Source organism: Molothrus ater, chromosome 11 (genome assembly GCF_012460135.2).
Source record: "Molothrus ater isolate BHLD 08-10-18 breed brown headed cowbird chromosome 11, BPBGC_Mater_1.1, whole genome shotgun sequence".
NCBI classification, from domain to species: domain Eukaryota; kingdom Metazoa; phylum Chordata; class Aves; order Passeriformes; family Icteridae; genus Molothrus; species Molothrus ater.
In genome coordinates, this window is record NC_050488.2 from 20,926,808 (window position 1) to 20,949,116 (window position 22,309).

Here is a 22,309-nt window from a genome sequence, read left to right on the forward strand (position 1 = left end):
AAAATGTACCTCATTCCACCCTATTTGGGCAAAAGAAGCTCAAGGTCACTTTGCTCTCTGTAGTAATTATTAGTACAAACTTGTTTATTCAGTCTTCATTCAGTGTCAAATAGCTGATTTTTTTTCCTTTCTGATGGCTCTAGAGAAGAATTTCACTGTAAAATTAATTACCAAGGTTCCTGTGGTGCAGACAGGCCGGGCAGAACTGTCACAAACCCGGGGCTTCACTTTCCACTGGCTAACGTTGGTTCGAAAAATAATTTCAAAGTGCGTGCATGGGTTCATGTCCTTCTTTCTTCCCTCATTACGAGTAAAGCTCTAAGAGCAGAAAAGGGAAGCTGGCACTGCTTACATCCTCCCTGGGAATTGCCAAGACCAAAGGAAGAGCAATGGCTTTGTAAAGCCTTGTCTCGTGATGTACCATTACAGGAAAAAAAACCCACCAAAAAAGCCAAGCTCTTGCAAAGCTAATGACATGGATGGATGGGAAGATGTGACTATGGCTTGGCTGCAGACACACTGCAGATTGCCTCAACAAGGCAGTCCTGTGAAAAGATTATTTAATACAGCACACCAGGTTTTAACCAATAAGATTTTATTCTGTCGGTATTCTCAACAAAAAAAAATCCAAACAACTGAGGTACAGTACAGAAGTGTGACTAAAAAAAATAAATCTTCAAACCATGGTTTGATTTATTGATGTTGGTTAAATAACCCAGTTTGAGATTATTATATAGCAGAAGACATATGCATTCCACTACTCCTTTTCATCTTCAAGAAAGCAAAGAGACTTTCACCAAGCAGGTTATTTTCAGAAAGACACAAGTACAACGTCACTGTTACCAGCAGGGCCAGCTAGCACACTACCAGCTAACCCGCAAACTCCAGCCCATTTCCTCACTTGAAACAAAGTTCTGGTCTTTGAGGGCACAGAGTACTTGTCCCCTGCATCAAGGAGTATCACATCTTGTTGTTTTGACAGCTTCCCCCTGTTCTGTTGAAGTGCATGAACTCTGACCACAGCACAGCCATTCAAATTTGACCCCTAAACCAGAAAAGCAGGGAATAATTCCTACAGTATCAAGGAGTAGTATCAGGCACAGTACTTGGCTATACTGTTTATCTTAAATTTAAGGGAATGTCAATTAAGGCTGATTATCAACATATTGTAGCCTCCCAGTAATAGAGTGCTCATAAAATTGGATAATTGTTTCCCATGTTCACGTCCAGTTCAGATAAAATCAGTTCTCATCCAGCTGAAGACACACTGCAAATCAGGACAGTGGTGACTTGTTGCAGCTGGAGTATTCCATGGTGCATCACTGCTCATTCTGCTGCCCCTCTGTCACAGCAGACACCCCTCCTTGGCCCTTGTTCACGTCGCTGATACAGGCCCACAGTCCGTCCACCGACTCCTTCCACAGTGTCACCTCAAAAACAGAGCAGCAACAGCTTTCAGCTTTAAACATATCCTGCTTCCCCTTTTCTGTAGCTACCACAGCATGGGTTTGGTGATAGCCTGCAGTCATATGAGGAGAGTATGTGAATTGTCAGTACCCCACAAAATCAAGGTCAGCCTGCATTTCTACCCTCCAGTAAGGACTCAGAATGCAGTGCAAGCGGTTTCCAAAGGTTATGGTCTTCCTGTCCTCCTGATTCATCAGAAGAAAAAATGTCCCCATGGCAGCAAAGGAGACTATGACAGCCCTGTGTTAAACACGTGACAACAGTCTCATCTCAGCTCCTCTGGAAACAGGGTGCACAGGGTAAAAGCCAAGGCAGCAGTACTCACTTTGTTGTCTCCTCCAGACACTGCGAGGATGTTGGCAGTGATGGACCAGCTCACGTGCCAGACAACATCATTGAACTTGTGCAGCAGCTTTGGCGACCAGGAGTTTCCAGAGGCATCATCACACGTCCAGATAAACACTCGGCCATCCTGCAAAAGCACCGAGACCAAGGCTGGGCAAAGAAACATAACCCTGAATTGCCCTTGGAGCTACATTTCCAAATCACAGCTTGCACACCACCCTTGATGTGTCTGCATGGATTTGTGCTCAGCACAGCAAGGGGCTGTCTCCTTGCTATGGATAAAGGCGAGGCAGGAGTAGAGCTCTGATGAGAAAAACTACCAACAAACAATGACTTGCAAATACCAGAGAAGAGCCCCCAAAATACATATGTATCAGCTGAAATACTTCCCCAGAATGAGACTTTGTTTTCCACTCACATGGCAGGAGCTCATTAAGCACTCTTCTTGATGTTAAAAAAAAAGCTTTTACAGATTAGCAACAAGAACACAACAGTCAATATAAAGGCTGATGACATCAGAGCTGATTAAGAATGCCAATTATTAGAAAACAGTATTTTTAGAAGGAAGTTCAGTAAATTTCATCCAAAACCACTAATACGTTATTTGGAAGGTCTTCCTCCTAGCGAGATCATCCCGCTCATGATTTTCCAACCAGAAGCCAGTCTTTGGTACAGAGGCACACACACCCATAAACCCTTCTCCAGAAATGCTTCTATTGGGCTTCTGAGATTGGGAAGAACAGGAGTCAAAGGCTCTTATGCAGAGACCCAAATATAGCAACGGATGGCCAAGACGACCTTTTTGAGCAGCTCTATCCCTACAATTCCTTCACTATGGAAAGGGGGAAGGAAGCTTGTGGAAGTGAGCACACCTGGTGCTTGCCCCTGTCACTCCAAGGAAACCTCACCTGTGAGCAGCTAGCAATGGTGCTGGTGGGCAAACCTATGGATGGAGCCCAGGCCACGTCTCGCACCCAGTCACTGTGAGCCTCCAGCTTCTGCTCTTCTTTCCACTGACCCTCTTCTTCCCTGAAACCACAACTATATCGTCAGAAGGGTAGTGGCAGCATCCTTGATCATCTCATGCCCTCCTCGGGAAGGCTCTGGACTGTAGCATTCAAACTCCTTGTTCATCAATGCAATACAAAGCACAAGTGTTCCCTACTTCTCCAAAAATCTTTATGGCTTGAACTGACAAAATCTCTTCCAGGGGACAGAAAGCAGGAGAGGTAAAGAGGCTCTGACCTCCAGTTACTGTCAGAAATCTGCTACAACCAAAGTGGTAACCAAAGACCATTACAAAGCCACCCTTGGAGACAAGATCACACAGGGCTGGCACAAACTGCAAGAACCATGGGAGATATTGTGCATTACTAAGTTTCCATTTTTAAAACACTTCTCTAAAACAGTAATTCGAAGATGATACAATAGGGAAGCCAAAAATATTACTTGAGATACTAACAGGGACACTTAAAGCCTAAAGTGTCAGGTTTTATCTGCAACAGGGCACTTACTTCCAGATCTTGACCAGGTTGTCACAGCCACCAGATGCAAATCTTTTGATGTAGTTCGGCTTTTGACCAGAGGGTTGTTCTATAAGGCTTCCTGGTACAACAGCAGGAGCCCAGCTAACTGCATTACATCCAATCTAGTTAATGAAAAGCATCACTGTTAAAAGTTGATTACTTTAATAACTAAGTAAATAGATAGAGGCTGCTGAGGGGGTGAAGAACATGTAGCATACTCTCTATTGAGAATGGAGAATAAGCCCATCTCAGAAAAATTGAAGTCTTGCACGCTGGATGAATACCAGATGAATAAGAAATCCAGATGCAGAGTAGCCTCACTAAGGCACTTACTCAGAAAGCCTGAGGTGGATAAGGGTATTTGCTCACAAAATAGTTCATCTTGGATGTGCAAAGAGGGGAGACAGAGACAGAAACCACAAAGACAAAGGCACATACAGTTGCTAAGATTTAGGAATACAGGAGTAGAAGGAACCTTTGGTCCTAAGCTGAATTTCTTTCTACTGGGGGCCACTGCCATTAGCTTATTACGTTCTCCTGAAACAAAGATCTCCACAATTTTGGGAAAAACAGGAGTCCCACAGTTGTTTCCATCTGGTGCAGGTATTCTTAGGACCAAGACCATTTCTTATCAGGTAACTTTCAGCACTGTGTTTAACAATAATGCCCAATAAACAGGGATTGCCAGTGCTGTTTAGTGAACTTCATTGTATTTCCACTTCATTTTAGTGACTAAAAAGTATACCTGCCTACTCTGGATGAACTGAAACTATTCTTGGTTCTGGATGTTTCACATCATTTCACTGCATTTCAGTATTTATTTGCTCAAGTCTCTGAGGTATCACCTTGGTCTTGTCTGTAGCTCTGGGAACTCTGGGCTGCTCCAAAGGACCAGACTCACCGTGTGTGCATTGCTGATCTTTTTGACTTCCCACTGCCCATCACCCGTGTAGCTCAATAAGGAAATGGCCCCGTCAGAGCTGCCACAGGCCAGGATCAGTCCATAGTCGTGTGGTGCCCAGCAGACAGAATTCACTGGGAAGGGTGAGACAGACCAGATTACAGCACAGGGACTACCTAAAACTGACTGACAAATTCACTGACTGGTATCGGTGGCACAGTCACCAAAAGCAAGTGGCTTTGAAAGCTGAGAATGAGTCAAATTTCAGCAAAAGCCAGCCAATTAGCATTGTTTACTGAGTAACAGATATGCATTGGGAGGGTAAATCATCTGAACACAACAGTTTCAATTTTAAAACAAAATACAGCATGATAAAATGCAGTCTTTCTAACTGGAAGCAGACAGTATTTTCCTCAAGAATTCTGTTCCCTGCCATCTTTATTTCAAAGCTGACTTATTCGTATAATAAAACCTACAGACACATGGTATGAATCAATAGTGGCTTATCCAGCAATACAGTCTTAGGGAAATGTCCTGTTAATGCTGAACACATTTACTCTCTCTTCAGTTTTTATCGTTTTCTTTTTGACAGAGGCTTTCTTCCTCAACAGTCATAGATTTATTTCAGTCTTGCCCAAATCCCCTCATCTCCTCAGTCTCCCTTCCCAGCTCCACACTCCAACCCTCCATACCTGAAGAATCATGTCCCGTGTACTCATAGGTCTTTTCCCAAGTGCCATTTTCTTCCTTCCAGATAATGACCTTCCTGTCATAGGAACAGGAAGCCAAGATATTCCCATACATAGGATGAGCCCAGGCAACCTGCCACACGGGACCTTCGTGCCTGCAAGAAACAGCATCATTAGGAAGAGCTGAGAGAAACCCCTTCCAACTGCAGCTGCCCCACAGACCACCCTTGTGAATTGCTGCTCTGGGAGGGATTAGAGATCTGACATGAGGAATGAGTAATGCTAAGATGGCAATGTTAGTGCTGTGACACAGGGCTCTCACTGTCACAGAAAACAACCCACACTTGTATCAGTCCATGGTACTTCTTGAAAATTACAGATGCAAAGTACTAAATGAATGACCAAGCCCCACTGTGGTTCCCACTGGGGCTCTATCCCCACCCCAGCTCCCAGAAGTTCTTCAGCACTCTTGGAGTTCACCCTGGAATTCAACCTGCACTCTGTGCTGCCCAAGGGCGAAAGGACAAAGCACCAAGGTTTCGCCCTGATTAACCTCTGGTGTTGTGCCATCTCACCCCCTGAGGTCCGCAATGAGGATCTGCCCCCCGTTGCGGACATCGAAGATCTTCACGGAGCGGTCTGAGGAGCAGGTGGCCAGGCGTGTGCCGTAGTAATCCATCTGTGCATCGTGCTGCGAGGAGGGAGGAGAGAGGAGAGAGGAGAGCCGTGCTCAGCGCGGCGTGCCCGGCCTGCTGACCCCACCGCAGCACGGCCGCCCCGGGCCCGCACGCCGGGCACAAAGGAACCATCCTAAACAACCCAGCCGTGCCACACAAGCCATTTGTGTCCCCAGCTGCTTCCTCAATCACTGTACAAACGTTACACAGAAGGAATCCAGGGAATTCTGAGCAACCACCACAGCATTTTCATGACAGGGAATTCACGCTGCTGACTACAAAGCAGTGACAAGTTATATTTGTGTTTCTTAAAATGTGAAGTAGGTGTACAAATACTGCTCTTAATTATATTTGAAACTTCACCATTACCAAGCCACAGAATCTTTAAGGCTGGAAAAGACCTCCAAGGTCACTGACTACAACCTTTGACCGACGGTTGTCACTTGTCACTAGACCAGAACACTTCGTACCACATCCAGTCATTTCCTGAACACCTTCAGGGATGGTGACTACACCACCTCTCTGGACAACCCTTTCCAATGCTTGATAGCCTTTTCTGTGAAGAAATACTTCCTGAAGAATTAGGCTTATCTAACTGGGCTCCTTCCTTCAACAAATTACTTTGAAACCTTTCTTCCTACCCATATTAATACATCTACTCCCAGACACATCCACTTAAAGAAAAACCATTTTTATCAGCTGAAGGTCTGTACCAGCAAATATACACATATCTCTATTACTTCACAAAAAAGGGCAGAAAAAGTCCTCACACGAAAATTAAGATTTTAAATAATTTCCCCTTTCCTCCAGCCGAGTTTTTCTCTCCACACAGTATAAAATGGCAAGATCAGGATTTCAGACAGCATTCCGAATCCAACACCCCACGAGTGTGCTCTTTCACGAGCACATACATGCCGCGCTCAGTGCTCACAGAGAGCCCCAGAGCAGCTCTGTCACAGCCGCCGCCGGGCCGGCGGAGCAGCTCCCCGCACACTTACGATCATGTCCTCGTGGGACGTGTCCACGGTGTTAATGACCGACACCTGCGGGGAGAAGGAACAGAACGAGCTCAGCGCAAACAACGCGCGGCCGTGGCCTCTGGAGCTCCGGTCCATCCCCGGCCGCCCAGCCGGGTCCGGTGTACCCTGTGCCGTGCCCCGGGCTGCCCGGGCCGCGACGGGACGCCGCCGCTCGGGCCCCGCACCGGGACGCCGCCGGTTCCCCGCTCCCCCCTGCCCCGGCGCTGGCGGCCCCGGCCCCCGGCCCCGCTCGCCCCCGCCTCACCACGGCGCCGGCCCCGGCCCCGCTCGCCCCTGCCTCACCGCAGCGGCGGCTGAGGCCCCAGCCCCGCTCGCCCCCCCTCACCATGGCGGCCCCGGCCCCGGCCCCGCTCGCCCCCCTTCTCCATGGCGGCCCCGGCCCCGCTCGGCCCTGCTCGCTCCCCCCGCTCACCATGGCGGCGGCCCCGGCCCCGCGGCGCTCCCGGCCCGGCCTCTGCCCGCGCGCTCAGACGTGGCACGCCGGTCCGCGCACAACAGGCCCCGCCGCGCCCCGCCCGCCTGCGACGACGTTCCGCCCGTGCCGGGTTCCGGGGGCGGCCACTGCCTTGGCTAGGCCGGGAGAGGGCGAGGGCGGGAGCGGCCACTGACCGGTCCTGCCCCGGCGCCGCCAGCCGAGCCCGCCGAGCGGCCAGAGGCACTGCCGGGGCCCGGACAGAGCCCTTCATCGGCCCCCAAAGCCGTCCGGCCCGGCTCCTCCCGGCGCCTTGGGGCCGCCCGGCACGGCACGGAGCGGGCGGCGGCCCCGGGCCCCGCAGAGCCCTCCGCCATGGCCAGCGTCTCCTACCACATCTCCAGCCTGCTGGAGAAGATGACCTCCACCGACAAGGACTTCAGGTGTGGCACCGCGGGACGGGCCCTGCGGGCGGCAGCCACCTGCGAACGGGGCCCTGGGAGGAGGGGGCTGCCGTGAGAAGGGTCCTGCCGCGCCAGGGGCGGGTGCGCAGGAGACCTGGGATTTGCATCAGCTGTATTTACAGGGTATCTAGCCGACTGTGTCCTAGCTGAGGGGGGGTGTGGAGAAGCTAGAGGAGCTCCCCTCCCTTGCCTAGATTGGTGCCTGATGAAAGTGGAAGGGGGAATAAGTCTGGGCAGCTGGACTCCAAGTTGTTATTTCTTTTGTGAATAAAGAACATCGTAGCAGAGATGCTTCTAGTTTGTTTTGATAATTTGTGAGATAGTCAGTGCATTAAAAGGGGTGAGTAGACCCCCGTGTCCCTGGGTGATGGATGCTGCACATACTAGCTCTGCTCAGGCTGCTTGGAAAACTTTTTCTGTGTGATGGGAGAATATGCCTTCCTAACAGGACTGAGATGCTTTTGTTTCTTTGTTTATGTCAGCAGAAAAGTTGACATCTTTTTAGGGTAAGACAGATGGCTCGATATGTAAGGTAGTCTATCAAAAAGTAAAAATGACGTGTAAGAAAGATTTCACTCCTTAGTATATCGTTCTCTCAGTATCATCCTGGAAGGTAGTGTTTGGGCCAGACTTGGTATTTTGAGGTCTAAGAGAGGGGTTAGTAATAGCCTAAAAGTCGGTTGATTTTTGTAGAAGCTGCTGATGTTCTCAGATGTTAAAATAGGTACTTTATAACCAAGTCAGTGATGGAGCAGTTGTGCAAACAGTTTGTTCAAAGAATTTACAGTTAACACTCCAAAGGAGATGTGCCCAACACCAGGCACGTCATGTCCCAGAGGTACTGCAGGGCCACTTCGTCCCAGCACACAGCCAAGCATGACCTGTTTCTCTTGTTCCCCTTACAGATGGATCTGTTGGTGATATCCCAAGGTCCTGGGGAGGGATGGCAGCGAGGCCAGAGCGGGATGTGGGGCAGGATGGCAGTGCAGCCAGAGCAGGTGCTGGGGCAAGATGGCAGCGAGGCCAGAGCGGGTGCTTGGGCAGGATGGCAGCGAGGCCAGAGCAGGTCTGGGGTGGGATGGCAGCAGGCAGTGCAGCCAGAGCGGGTGCTTGGGCAGGATGGCAGCAGGCAGTGCAGCCAGAGCAGGTCTGGGGCAGGATGGCAGCGAGGCCAGAGCGGGTCCTGGGGCAGGATGGCAGTGAGGCCAGAGCGGGTCCTGGGGCAGGATGGCAGCGAGGCCAGAGCGGGTCCTGGGGCAGGATGGCAGCGAGGCCAGAGCGGGTCCTGGGGCAGGATGGCAGCGAGGCCAGAGCGGGTCCTGGGGCAGGATGGCAGCGAGGCCAGAGTGGGTCCTGGGGCAGGATGGCAGCGAGGCCAGAGCGGGTCTGGGGCAGGATGGCAGCGAGGCCAGAGCGGGTCTGGGGCAGGATGGCAGCGAGGCCAGAGCGGGTCCTGGGGAGGGATGGCAGCGAGTCCAGAGCGGGTCTGGGGCAGGATGGCAGCGAGGCCAGAGCGGGTCTGGGGCAGGATGGCAGTGAGGCCAGAGCGGGTCTGGGGCAGGATGGCAGTGCAGCCAGAGCGGGTCTGGGGTGGGATGGCAGTGAGGCCAGAGCGGGTCTGGGGTGGGATGGCAGTGAGGCCAGAGCGGGTCCTGGGGCGGGATGGCAGCAAGGCCAGAGCGGGTCTGGGGCAGGATGGCAGTGCAGCCAGAGCGGGTCCTGGGGCAGGATGGCAGTGCAGCCAGAGCGGGTCTGGGGCAGGATGGCAGCGAGGCCAGAGCGGGTCTGGGGCAGGATGGCAGCGAGGCCAGAGCGGGTCTGGGGCAGGATGGCAGTGCAGCCAGAGCGGGATGCGGGGCAGGATGGCAGCGAGGCCAGAGTGGGTCCTGGGGCAGGATGGCAGCGAGGCCAGAGCGGGTCTGGGGTGGGATGGCAGTGAGGCCAGAGCGGGTCCTGGGGCAGGATGGCAGTGCAGCCAGAGTGGGTCTGGGGTGGGATGGCAGCCAGGCCAGAGCGGGTCCTGGGCAGGATGGCAGCGAGGCCAGAGCGGGTCCTGGGGCAGGATGGCAGCGAGGCCAGAGCGGGTCCTGGGGCAGGATGGCAGTGCAGCCAGAGCGGGTCCTGGGGCAGGATGGCAGCAGGCAGCGAGGCCAAAGTGGGATGTGCTGCTGTGGAAGGCTCTGTTCAGCCCGTGGCCATAATTGGTCATGCTGGTTCGGCACAGACGCTGAACTGCGGAGTGCAGCTGAGGAGCTCTCGCAGAATCAGAAATAGATTGCACGGTAACATCCTAGGGCACGTTACTGCAGTTTGCTCACTCTGGATCTCGGGCTGCCTGGGGAACACTGCAGCACTCCCTCGTTCCAGATGGACCTCATTGCTGCTCAGGAATGGGCTGGCAGATTGAAGCCCCTCAAACGATGACATGTACATGAGAGCTCTTGTGTGCTGAATGAGTGACATCAGAGCCTAATTTAAAAACGAGCTGTCATTTTGTAACAAGAGAGGACTTCGTGGTTCCTGTCAGACGTCCATTCTGTGCAGGGCTAACATTGGAAAGCAGTTAACACACGATAGCCACACTGAGACTTCTTAGAACCTCAGACTCCTATACCAACACCTTTTGCTTTCCTGCTCCTGGGAAGATAGATACTTTCCAGAATTTCTCAATATCCATTCTGTTCCTGTTAGAAAACTGACTGTCAGTTGGGTCTTTGTTTTTCTTTCTAATCTGGAGTGATAAATACTCAACTGGTTTTGCTCACAGCAATCTAAATATAGCCTAGTATACTTCTGAGGTGTAGTTTGCATGGAGTCATTACTTGATTTTTTCATTTTTGAAAGTGAAAGGACTTGTCCATGTCTGGAGTCATACTATCAGTGCTAAGCTAGCCAGAAAGAACAGAGCCAGGTGAATTCTTAGACCCCAGACTGCTTTTCCTAGGCCAGGTGAAAATTTGGTGAAAAAAGCCATCATGATTTTTTTCTGGCATAGTTAACCATGTTCATGTAGTCACTGAGAAAAAATACCCATGCTGAGTGCCGCTTTTAGAGTTTTTGTTTACCTGACCCCTGTTAGGTAGTTATCTACTTACTACTAGTAAGATAGTAATTTTCCTTTTTCTTAGGACAGTGTTGTAAGTTACTCTTCTGTAGTGTGTTTTCATACAAGCACCAGTTGCCAGATTCTGCCCAGATGATGCAAAGATGATGCATTTGTGTCTGCACATCAGCCAATCCACTTTCTCCCTGTGTCCTTTCAGGTTTATGGCCACCAATGACCTGATGATGGAACTGCAGAAAGACTCAATAAAACTAGATGAAGACAGTGAGAAAAAAGTTGTGAAAATGCTTTTGAAATTGCTGGAGGACAAAAATGGGGAGGTACAGAACCTTGCTGTCAAATGGTAAGAGCCTAGACAGTAACATCCATGTTCCCTAGCACTAATAAAGCCATCACAGACTGCAGAGAGTGTGAGAGCAGAGCCTGGCCCTTGACACCTCCCTCAAACCTCCTCTGCAAGGGACTTTGCCCTCTGTTGCAGGCACTGCACTTTCTCCCAGTGTAGACAATCACAAGGGTTGAGCACACAGATTCCTTTGTAGCAGCAAGAGATGATTTTGGAAGTACTTCAGTGTTCCTGTTATAAACCTTACCACATGGAAGGCAGAGGCCTAGGATTTTATTTCTTCAGGGAAAAGCACACTTAAAAATTTTGCTCATCAACCTCTTGACCTCTCTCAGGCTTTGAAATCCAGTACTGAATTTCTCCATGGATCTGTCCTTGATAGCAATGGTACTAAGCATGTACAGCCCTTATGGGCTTTAATTTCAGGTCCAAATCCTTCTCTTCAAAGGAATTTTAATTGAACTCTATAATGCACTTGGATTTTTCTCTGACTTGACTCTGAGTGCAGCCTATGCTGTTGCTTTGCCTTTGACCATTCCCGTATTTTTTTAATCCACGTGAACAAAAGTAGCAGGTTCCTCTATTAGTGAATCCTCTGATAAAGGGATCCTGCTGCTGACATGTTCTTTCCCATCTCTTTCCCCAGCATGGCTAAGTGGGCGTATTCAGTCTAAAAATGCCATTGAATGGCTCAGTTCACCCCAGGGCTCCAGAAAGGTGGGCCATTTAAAGACAACTTTGGGTTCCTCTATTTTTTCCTGCTGTGGATCCTATTCATATTCCCTTCTTTTCAACCATGTGCTGCTTCTATCCCCGTTCTTTCCCTGTTATCTTTGGCCCTTTCTTTCTGATTCCCACTGTCCTGACTTCTTTTGGCCATGCTCCTCTCTCTGCCTGGTTTGGGTTGGTTTATTCTGGGTTTTAAAGCAAAACAGTTGGGCACTGAGCAGAGGACCTTCTCAACTTCTTTGCCTGGTTATCTCTGGTGGTATCTGCAGTAAGTCCATACTCGTTGCAATCTCTCATCCATCCAGAGTGTGATAATGAGGAGGCCTCAAAATGGAACCAGGAAAGTTTCCTTCCCGTGCCTAAGGAGGTGCTTAGAGTGGAATAGTCATTCCCAGATAGGTGGCCAGGATCTTTAAGAAGGAGCAGTGTGATGGTTTGAAGGACGTGGACAGTTGGATTAGGCCCTTCACCCTGACTGGCTTCTCGTCCCGCAGCCTGGGCCCGCTGGTTGGCAAAGTGAAGGAGTACCAGGTGGAGACCATCGTGGACACGCTCTGCACGAACATGCTGTCCGACAAGGAGCAGCTGCGCGATATCTCCAGCATCGGCCTCAAAACAGTTATTTCTGAGCTGCCACCAGCTGCCACAGGTACACTGGCTGTCCCCATTTGTCACTGAGGGACGGGGAGTCCCAGCCTTTGGCAAACGGGGGAAAATGTTGAGTCCAGAGCCTGGAAGTTACCGATTCTTTACTGGCCTGCCAGAGGACAGTCTGTGAAATCAGACTGTAGAGCTGAGGTACCAATGGGATGAAAGGCAGAATTAAATGAAAACTTGAGCTGTATTTGGAACTGTGTATCCCAAAAATGCATCAGCTTTTCAGGGGATACCTGAGACTCCCAGCAACAGGATTTTCCTCTGCAGCCATTTCATGAATCTGTCCTGATTAGATCTCCCAGTGGTGATTTCTTTTTTTCAGCATACCAGGAGTTGAATGGTTCCTAGCAGTAAAAAGTGTTAACTGACAGCAGGGAAAAATATCTCTCTTGCAGGTTCCACCATGACAGCAAATGTGTGCAAAAAGATCACAGCCCAGCTGACAGGAGCCATTGGCAAGCAGGAGGATGTGTCCGTGCAGTTGGAAGCTCTTGACATCCTGTCAGATATGCTGAGCAGGTACTAGAGGATTTCCTTCTGGCAGCTGTGCATAGGAGGGGGCTGCAGGGATGTATCTGCTTTTGATTTCTTTATTTCTCTAATCCTATTACTGGGACTTAAAAGCACAGGATTTGGTTGGCTGCTCCTAGGGAATATCTGAGTAGAGCAGGTCCCCAGCAGGGATGAGAGATAACATGCCAAGCCTTTCTGTGCTGGGAATGGCAGTGCCTCTGGTGATGGATCACACAGAAGCTTAGCTCACGCAAACGTGCAAGGGTGAGGCAGGCAGGGAGGTTTATTTTAGCCCTATGAGCCCGTCACATAAACTTTTTTTTTTTCCCTGGCTGCCTCTTGTTGCATAAGTCAGAGTGACAGTGTCGTATGTCATCTGCATGCAGGAAATTATTAGCACACCTTTGGGTCATCCAGAAGGACACAGTCAAAAACTCCTCCACGATGGAGACAAATTACCTCTCCCTGTATTTTACAGACCAAGTCAGTGTTCAGACCAAAATGACAAACCCATCCTTCTCCTCCCCCTCCCCACAACGTGCATGAAGTCTCCAGAGCTGAAGGATTTTCAGATTTGTTGCTGCCAAAAGGGATTTTTTCTGAGCCTTTGACTTTCACCTTGTGCCTTGTTCTGTTCATTGCAGGTTGGGAGGAACACTCTACTCATTCCATTCCTCCATCCTGACCTGCCTGCTGCCCCAGCTGACGAGCCCCAGGCTGGCAGTACGTAAACGGGCCATCATTGCCTTGGGGCACCTGGTCTTGACCTGCAGTGGAAACATCTTCTCAGAGCTTACAGAGCATCTGCTGGCAGAGCTGAAGAGGAACGAGTCCACATCTACCACCAGGACGTACATTCAGTGTGTGGCTGGCATCAGCAGGCAGGCTGGGCACCGCATAGGTAGGATGAGCACCTTGAAATGATGCTGGGAAATGTACATGCATTTTAGAGCAGCTCCTCTTAGTGGTAAAAGAAGAGTGCTCATTTTTCTTAATGTGTTAGTGGCTTCTGCTTGTGATCCTCTCTGTGCCTCTGGTCTGGTTCTCTGATCTTCACTTGCAAAGGGGACACCAGAGTATCTCTTTGGCTGCCCTTTGCTAGTGGCTATGGTCTTCCCCTCAAGATCTTCCAGCTCTTGCCTGGTTTGAATTAACACCTCTGTGAACCAGGTCAGTGGATTCACCCATTTTTAAATGACATAGGGGATGGCAACATATTGTATTACTTGTGTAAAAGACCTGCCAGAGTTGAGATTAGGTTCTAAGGGATCTCTAATGACAGCTCTTCCTGTGAGTGAAATGCCAACAAGGGGCTGCAGACAGGGAGCGGGGATTGGCTGCTGAAAACCAGCACAGCTGGTTTTGGTGGGCTGCTGGCCCCTTGCCCATGAGGTCTGGGGCAGGAATGCTCTACCAGACACAGGAAGAAAGTGGCAGCTGGCTGAGTTCTCAGCTGCCCAGGTGAGTGAAGGCTGGAATGGATTTTCAGTGCTGTTTGCTTTGTTTTTCCCAGGAGAACACCTGGAGAAGATAATTCCTCTGATTGTTCAGTACTGTAACGTGGATGACGACGAGCTGCGAGAGTACTGTTTCCAGGCCTTTGAGTCCTTTGTGAGAAGGTGTGTGTCCTTGGGGAATGCCTCTGCACCATCCAGGGCATCTGTGTCCTCCTGGTGTAGATATCCATACGTTCAGCATCCTCAAAGGAGGGCCTTCCTGCAAGTATTCCTGTTGGGAAGACAGTTCACATATGAAATCTCTTCTGCACATGCACAGTTGGACTGGAATCATGAGCTGCTTTACCTCAGCATGTGAGGCTGTCCTTCTGTATTGGTTTTGCAGGAGTGGGAGTTTTCCTTGTCCTTGGAATGTTCCTTAGGCAGAGGGAACTGCCTCACTCCTGGTGCCTGGAGGGAGCTGGAGGCAGCAAGGGGGGTGGGCAGAAGAACTGCTGAGCTGCAGCTCTCCTGTTGTTTGGTCAAACATTTACTGCTTGGAAAAGGAGCCCTGCAGAGCTGTTGAGGTGTTCTCCCAAGGAAGGGAGGATTCAACCAGGATCTGTATGTGTGCATTGACACATACAGGTAACCAAGGGCCACCATCAAACCACAGCTGAAATGCCAACAGTAGGTTTATTTTGTTATCTTGCTAATTATACTGGGTGACAGAGACACATGGGGATGCAGGCTCTGTTTGGTGTTTGGCTTAGTTATCCCAGCTGAGAGAAGGGCAAGGGGGCTCGCTGCCTGCCTCACTCTAACAGAAGGCTTCCTGCATGTCTGTGAGAGTGTATTATCTCTCCACAGGAATTGTACTTCTGAAAATAGACAGAGGATGAACAACATTAGGTATAATAAATGGAGTTTTCCCACACTGACATCATTAGCCTTCCCAGTAGCAAGGTTTCTTTGAGTAAAACTATTCCTTCCTCACCAAATCTTCTGGTTTTAACTCAGTCCTCCCAACAGGGTGAAGGCAATTGATTATTTATTTGTCCTTAAAAAATTATTGCATCCTCCCCATAGGAGATGTTCCTTCCTGCTGTGCAGGAAGCAAACATGTTCCTTACTTCATGTACAGCAGGAAGGAACATCTTCAGTTTAACTCATATTATCAAAATGGTCTGTGAAGCACTTTATGATTGTTTTGAGATTAATATTATTTGGATATTTAAAACAGCTTAGTCTCCTACTAACTCTTACAATTTTCATTTGTGATAGGTGCCCAAAGGAAATGGACCCTCACATCTCAAGTGTGATGGGACTATGTTTGAAGTACATTACCTTTGACCCAAACTACAACTATGATAATGAGGAGGAAGAGGAAGAGATGATGGAAACTGAAAATGGGGAGGATGAAGAGCAAGGTGCCTGCTTGTGAGGATGGCTGTGCTCAGCAGAACACGCAGTTAACATTTCTCCCCTTCCTGCTTTCTCCTCCTGGAGAGGGCAGCTCTGAGGATCAAGTGATCCTTTAGCTCCAGTTTTCTCATAGTTGCACTTGTTTCCCCTTGTGTTGTTTCTAGAAAGCGACGACGAGTACAGTGACGATGACGACATCAGCTGGAAGGTCCGCAGGGCTGCGGCCAAGTGCCTGGAGGCCATTGTCAGCAGCAGGCACGACCTCCTGCAGGACTTCTACAGAACTCTCTCCCCAGCCTTGATAAGCAGGTTCAAAGAGAGGGAGGAGAATGTCAAAGCTGACATCTTCAATGCTTACATCTCCTTGCTGAAGCAAACACTGCCTGCCCAGAGCTGGCTGCACACTTCAGATGCCTCTGGCAAGGATGACGTTCCCTTGACAATGCTTCAGAACCAGGTGTGTGAGCAGGTGGTGGCTGGGCTAAATCACAAAGCAATGGGAAGTAGGTACCTTGGGAATGTGGCTAGCTGAAGGAGCCCTGGGGCAGGCATCTAGAGGGCCCCAGATCCAGAGAGGGCTGGCTGTTTACTGTCAGTCTCCTGCCATTCCCGGCTGGCACAGCACAGGAATGCGGGACTACAGCCAGCACTGCTCCTCCACCAGCCCTGGCATGTGTGCAGCTGAGGCAGGGTGGCTCCTGGGTGAAGTGTCTGGCTGGTACCTTACTACAGCTGTTGCTTGAGAAATTCACTGAATAAACTGTGGTAGAAATGTACCAGAGTGAGCCTCTGAGAGCAGCTGGGGTGACTGAGGTGTCCCCTTTTCATTTGCTTCTCCAAACTGCAGGTTCCCAACATCATCAAGGCCTTGCACAAGCAGCTCAAAGAAAAGAGCATAAAATCCAGACAGGGTTGTTTCAGCCTTCTGACAGAATTGGCCAGTGTTCTTCCTGGCTGCCTGGCAGATCATATACCTGCACTTATCCCTGGTAAGCTTGTCTGTGGTCTGGGGTGAAGCAGCAGGGCTGGCAAAATCCATTCTGAACACATGTGCTTCTTGCCTGTGTGATGTGCTTCTTGCCTGTGTGTTCCAGGTTTACTCCTGTGAGTTATTCTGCTAAGCATTAGGACAAACATGAAGTTCTGCTCTGTGCTGATGTGCTGAACAGCTCCCTGATTAATTCTGGCCTCTGCACTGAAAGCCAGGATAAAAATGTCAAGTTCATTTCCACAGTCCCCTGACAAGATGCTTTTGGGAGGGCCTATTCCAGCCTCCTCTGAAAGTAGCTGGAATTGTGCTGTTACCACACTGAGATCAGAAATACAAATGCCACTTCCTTTTGCAGAATGCAGTGGCATTAAAAAAACTTCTGTATATTGACTGATTCTTTAATTTGCACCACCAAATTTTTCTCTGAGCTCTCTGGCTGGTGGACTCATGAAGCATCCCACTGCTGGAAGGCTCCTGCCTTTGCTTTTGGTGTGATTGTATAGTGAATATGAGAAAAGTCTCCTGTGATTGTCCCTGGCTGGATCCATGAACCTCCTTCTTTGGGAAAAATATGACATCATCATATTTTCTTCTGCACAGGTATTGTTTTCTCCTTGGCGGATAAATCCAGCTCCTCCAACATGCGGATTGACACACTGTCCTTCCTCCACGTCCTTCTCTGCAACCACCAGCCAGAGGTATTTCACCCTCATGTCAAAGCCCTGCTGCCTTCTGTTGTCACCTGTATTGGAGACCCCTTTTATAAGATCACGTCAGAAGCTCTGCTGGTAACTCAGCAGCTTGTGAAGGTTATCAGGCCTTTGGACAAACCTTACACCTTTGATGCCAAGCCCTACATGAAGGACCTTTTCCCTGGTACTCTGAATCGGCTGAAGGCAGCTGACATCGACCAGGAGGTGAAGGAACGTGCCATCTCCTGCATGGGACAAATCATTTACAACTTGGGAGACCATTTAAGCACTGACCTCCAGCCAACCCTGAAGATATTTCTGGAGAGGCTCAAAAATGAAATCACCAGACTGACAACAGTCAAAGCATTAACCTTAATTGCTAGTTCTCCACTTAAAATAGATTTGAGACCCATCCTAGGGGAAGGTCTCCCCATTCTAGCTTCCTTCTTGAGAAAGAATCAACGTGCCTTGAAACTAAGCACTCTGAATGCTCTGGACATCCTGGTGAAGAACTACAGTGACAGCCTCAAGCCTGCCATGATTGAGGCTGTGCTAACAGAGCTCCCCGTCTTAATAACTGAGAATGACATGCACGTGTCCCAGGTGACCATCATGTTCCTCACGACTTTGGCCAAGGTTTATCCATCCTGTATCTCCAAGATCAGTGGCTCTGTCCTTGCTGAAATCTTTCAGCTTGTTCACTCACCTTTGCTTCAAGGAGGGGCCCTGAATGCCATCATCGACTTCTTCCAGGCACTGGTCCTGACAAAGACGGCTGCCATGGGTTACCCGGAGCTGGTGAAGCAGCTGACAGCACCCGTTTACTCCTCGGGCTTGGCCGGGGCCTCGCTGACGTTGCACAAGCAGGCCTATCACTCCATCGCAAAGTGCGTGGCAGCCCTGTCCTCAGCCTGCCCTAAGGAAGCCCCTGCGACAGTGAACCAGTTTGTCCAGGATGTGAAAAGTCCCAAGTCCAGCCCTGCTGTCCAAGTGCTGGCTTTCCTCTTCCTGGCAGAGGTGGGCCGCACCACGAACCTCAGTGCTCAGAGGGAGCTCAGAACCGTCATCCTGGAAGCGTTCTCTTCCCCCAGCGAAGAGGTGAAATCCGCTGCCTCCTACACCCTGGGGAACGTCAGCGTTGGCAATCTGAAGGAGTATCTGCCCTTCATGCTGAAGGAGATCGGAAGCCAGCCCAAGCGACAGTACCTGCTGCTGCACTCCCTGAAGGAGGCCATCAGCTGCTCCCCAGCTGACAGCCTCACGCCTTACGTGGAGGATATCTGGGCTCTGCTCTTCAAGCACTGTGAGTGCACAGAGGAGGGGACACGCAACGTGGTGGCGGAATGCCTGGGGAAGCTGACTTTGGTGAACCCTGCTGAGCTGCTGCCCCGGCTGAGGAAACAGCTGTCAGCAGGTAACGGGTAGGGCAATGACCAGAGCAGGAAAATAATGCCTTCTGATGGGAATTCATTTTGTAAACTGCTTGTGGCTACAACAGGGAGCAAATCCAGTTGAGAGGAGAGCAAGTAACAAGATGGATCTCTCTGCAAGGAGGATCAGAGGAGCACTGGTCTGCACAAGAGCAGGAAGGTGAAGGGAACAGGGACTACACAAGGAGATTGTGCAGGATCAGATTCAAACACAGAGTTGATAAGAAGAATCCTCTACTTCCTTATAACACATGTGTAACAGGATCAAGGACAGAATATGTACTACAGAGTTACAGCAGTGATTTTCTCTCTTTATTTTTCACTGTTTTTCTTCCCCTCTTCATTGCAGGCTCCCCACATGCCCGGAGCACGGTGGTTACTGCCATCAAGTTCACGATTACAGACCAGCCTCAGCCTATTGATGCTCTCCTGAAAGGCTGCATAGGTAGGCTGGTTTGGACAGGGGTGTGGACTGGGGGCATGGGAGGTTGGGTGTTGTTAGCACCTCAGGGATTTTCCATTCCTGTGTGAACCTCATCTAGTCCAGTTAGTTTTTATCAGTGTTTCTCAGCTTTTGGGATTAAACAGCAACACTTACTGTGAGTCCTTGCTAACTGCACTGATGCATTGCTCTTGGGCTTGTTCCGTTGTTTTTTAGAGTGCTTAAGTTCTTTCTGCATGTAAACTCAGAATTCCAGCACCCCACAAAAAGGATCTTCAGAAGTATAACCTACACGAGGAGTGTCTGATGTCCAGGGAGCCCACAAAAGGATGTGCTGTATAAAACTGGACCTTCTGTTTCAGAGAAGTTTGATCAGATGGGATCTAAGCAAGAAAAATCCCCCACAACTTCCTTGAATAAGAATGCTTCTGATTTGACTTTAGGGTAGGGTAGCTAGAGTCACATCATTTGTTTTTATGCCCAAATGCAGGAATCATGTTTCTTTGCTGTATCCCAAATGGAGGGAGAGAAAGCATCTCAAATGGCTCTGACAGACTGTGCTACTAGTTATTTTACCATAAATGCTCTCATAACCAGCCTCCTTGAAATACATCCCAATATATTTGAAATGACTGCAAAAATGTTGCAGCCTGTTGGCTGCAGGACTGACTGATGTGCTCTTATCCCACAGGTGACTTCTTACAAACTCTGCAAGATCCAGACCTGAACGTTCGCCGTGTGGCTTTAGCCCTGTTTAATTCTGCTGCTCACAACAAGCCTTCTTTAATCCGGGACTTACTGAACTCAGTCCTCCCCAGCCTGTACAATGAAACCAAAGTGCGGAGGGAGCTCATCCGGGAGGTAACTGGGCTCGGCGGGGGCACATGGTGACTCACAGCAGCCTGCAGAGCCCCGGAGGAGCTGCTGCTGTCTGCTCTTTGGTGACAGCTGTACTGTTTGTCTTGGTTCAGGTAGAGATGGGGCCATTCAAGCACACAGTGGACGATGGCCTGGATGTGAGGAAAGCTGCTTTCGAGTGCATGTACACCCTGCTGGAAAGCTGCCTGGACCGGCTGGACATCTATGACTACCTGAACCACGTGGAGGATGGGCTGAAAGATCACTATGACATTCGGGTAGGTGCTGTGCCCTGACTCTGTCATGTTCTGTGTGGGGCCTGAGCTGCAATGGGGCTGTGTACCCCCAGAGCCCCGTGGTGCAGCGTCCCCAGGGCTGTCAGCCCTTTGCACACACCTGGGCCAGCTGCAGCTCCAGCCCCTGGCTGCCAGGGGTGCGCTTGCAGCTCTTAGCAGAGCCCCTTACACAAGCGCAGAGGAGCTAAGCACAGTGTGGGTGCAGCCCAGCTGGGTGCCCCAGAGCACCCACACGTGTTCTCCCCTCCTGCCCAGATGCTGACGTTCATCATGCTGGCGCGGCTCTCGGTGCTCTGCCCCAACGCTGTGCTGCAGCGGCTCGAGCGGCTCATCGAGCCCCTCCGGGCAACCTGCTCCACTAAGGTAAGAGCAGGATCGTGCAGGGCCGGGCTGGGTCCTGCCCAAAGCTGCCTCTGCTCCTGGCCTTCTCCCTCAGTGCTGCTGAGCACCCGCTTCCCTCACTTCCCCAGCTGGAAAATTCTCTGCTGGCCTTTGCTGCTCTCTTGGTTCTGTGCCTGTATGGGCTTTTCTAAATGCCAACTGAAAACGGGGCTTTGGATTTGCAGGTGAAAGCTGGTTCGGTGAAGCAGGAGTTTGAGAAGCAGGATGAGCTGAAGCGCTCAGCCATGCGGGCAGTGGCTGCTCTCCTGACCATCCCTGAGGTGGAGAAAAGCCCAGCAATGGCTGAGTTTTCATCCCAGATCAGATCCAGTCCTGAAATGGCATCACTTTTTGAGAGCATTCAGAAAGATTCTGCTTCCCTCCCTGCCTCGGAGTCAATGGACATGAGCTAAGATGTTTCTCCCCACCACCCTCCTGCCTTGGGATGCCTCAGCCAGACACCAGCCGGGTGGGGAAGAAAAAATGCCACTGGGCTGCTCTTCTGCCACAGCCAAGTCCAAGTCCCTGGGCAGCCCCAGCAGAAACTGGGGACGGTGTGTTAAATGTGACACCTGGACGTGACTGGCTTGATCCAGCTGCCTTCCTATCGGACACCTCAGAGAATTGGAATGAGACCTGAGATCAGGGAATACAGCCTCACATAGGGGAGGGGCTAGAAGATGAATATTCCCATTTTTTCAGGAAGTTTTAAGGGGTGCACAAAGCAGTCATAGTTGTGGTTCCATGAACAATGGAAATTGCTCCCTCAAATACTCCTTACTGCAGTACAAAGGTTTTTAATCACTGCACATGCACTTTCTACCTTAAATTGCCCAAGAATGTATTTATAGTGTTTAACTACAGAACATGGCTAAAAACTGGAAGCCATGTAATAATGAGTTCATCCCACAGGCCTTTTGGGAAAGAAGAGTTGCACCTGCCAAGCTGCTGAGGCTGCACAGGGCAGGGGGCTACCCAACACCCCCACCCTCCTCCTGGGGCTCCAGTTTGGCATTTGGGCAATATGAAGCTTTGTTGCTTGGCTTTCATATTTATGGTTTTGACTGCAAAATACCTCAGCCATCTTCCCTGACGGATGATTACTGTTTCAGTGACAAACCCTGCTTAAAGCTTTGCTTTGCACTAACACTGGCTTCTCTCTCCCCTTGGAGCACCTTGGTGTTGGTACCACCAGTCATAGGGGTCTGCTGGTCAGTGTCAGTCACAGGGCTCAGAGGTGTCAGCCAGGAGCCAGGGGTGCAAGCACACAGCCCATAGTGGCTGCTGTGCTCAAATCCTGCTTTGTGCAAGAGAAAATGCCTTAAGAGACAAAGGTTCTAACAGCCAACCAGAAGATGAGGCAATCATGTCACATTGCTCTAGCCATGAACTGCTCTGTGCTTTTTTTTCTTTTTTGACAGAGTGGTTGATGTGAATAGTGTTTATAGTGCTGTGTGAAAGGATATCTGTTGTCTGGGTGGTATAGAAAATAAAATACACTTTGAAGCTGTGTACCCTGAGTTCACTG

General features: G+C 50.1%; 2 protein-coding genes across 2 annotated transcripts; one reads left to right on the forward strand and one right to left on the reverse strand.

The window, feature by feature from the left end:
• Positions 1 to 573: 573 nt before the first annotated feature.
• SEC13 (SEC13 homolog, nuclear pore and COPII coat complex component) lies at positions 574 to 7,144 on the reverse strand. The gene is made up of 9 exons (XM_036390700.1): positions 7,058 to 7,144; positions 6,604 to 6,648; positions 5,504 to 5,619; positions 4,932 to 5,083; positions 4,240 to 4,373; positions 3,327 to 3,460; positions 2,721 to 2,841; positions 1,793 to 1,939; positions 574 to 1,430 (listed from the first exon to the last, which is right to left on the reverse strand). Exons 1-9 carry the CDS (start codon positions 7,058 to 7,060, stop codon positions 1,320 to 1,322), a joined length of 963 nt encoding a protein of 320 aa, XP_036246593.1. The 5' UTR covers positions 7,061 to 7,144; the 3' UTR covers positions 574 to 1,319.
• A 54-nt stretch (positions 7,145 to 7,198) lies between these two features.
• On the forward strand, positions 7,199 to 22,295 carry LOC118691504 (cullin-associated NEDD8-dissociated protein 1-like). The gene is made up of 15 exons (XM_036390699.1): positions 7,199 to 7,500; positions 10,785 to 10,928; positions 12,155 to 12,309; positions 12,713 to 12,836; positions 13,475 to 13,731; positions 14,344 to 14,449; positions 15,551 to 15,696; positions 15,856 to 16,148; positions 16,539 to 16,680; positions 17,283 to 18,788; positions 19,154 to 19,249; positions 19,938 to 20,107; positions 20,218 to 20,382; positions 20,656 to 20,763; positions 20,967 to 22,295. The coding sequence occupies exons 1-15, from the start codon at positions 7,433 to 7,435 to the stop codon at positions 21,192 to 21,194; spliced, it is 3,708 nt and encodes a 1,235-aa protein (XP_036246592.1). The 5' UTR covers positions 7,199 to 7,432; the 3' UTR covers positions 21,195 to 22,295.
• The last annotated feature ends 14 nt before the right edge of the window (positions 22,296 to 22,309 follow it).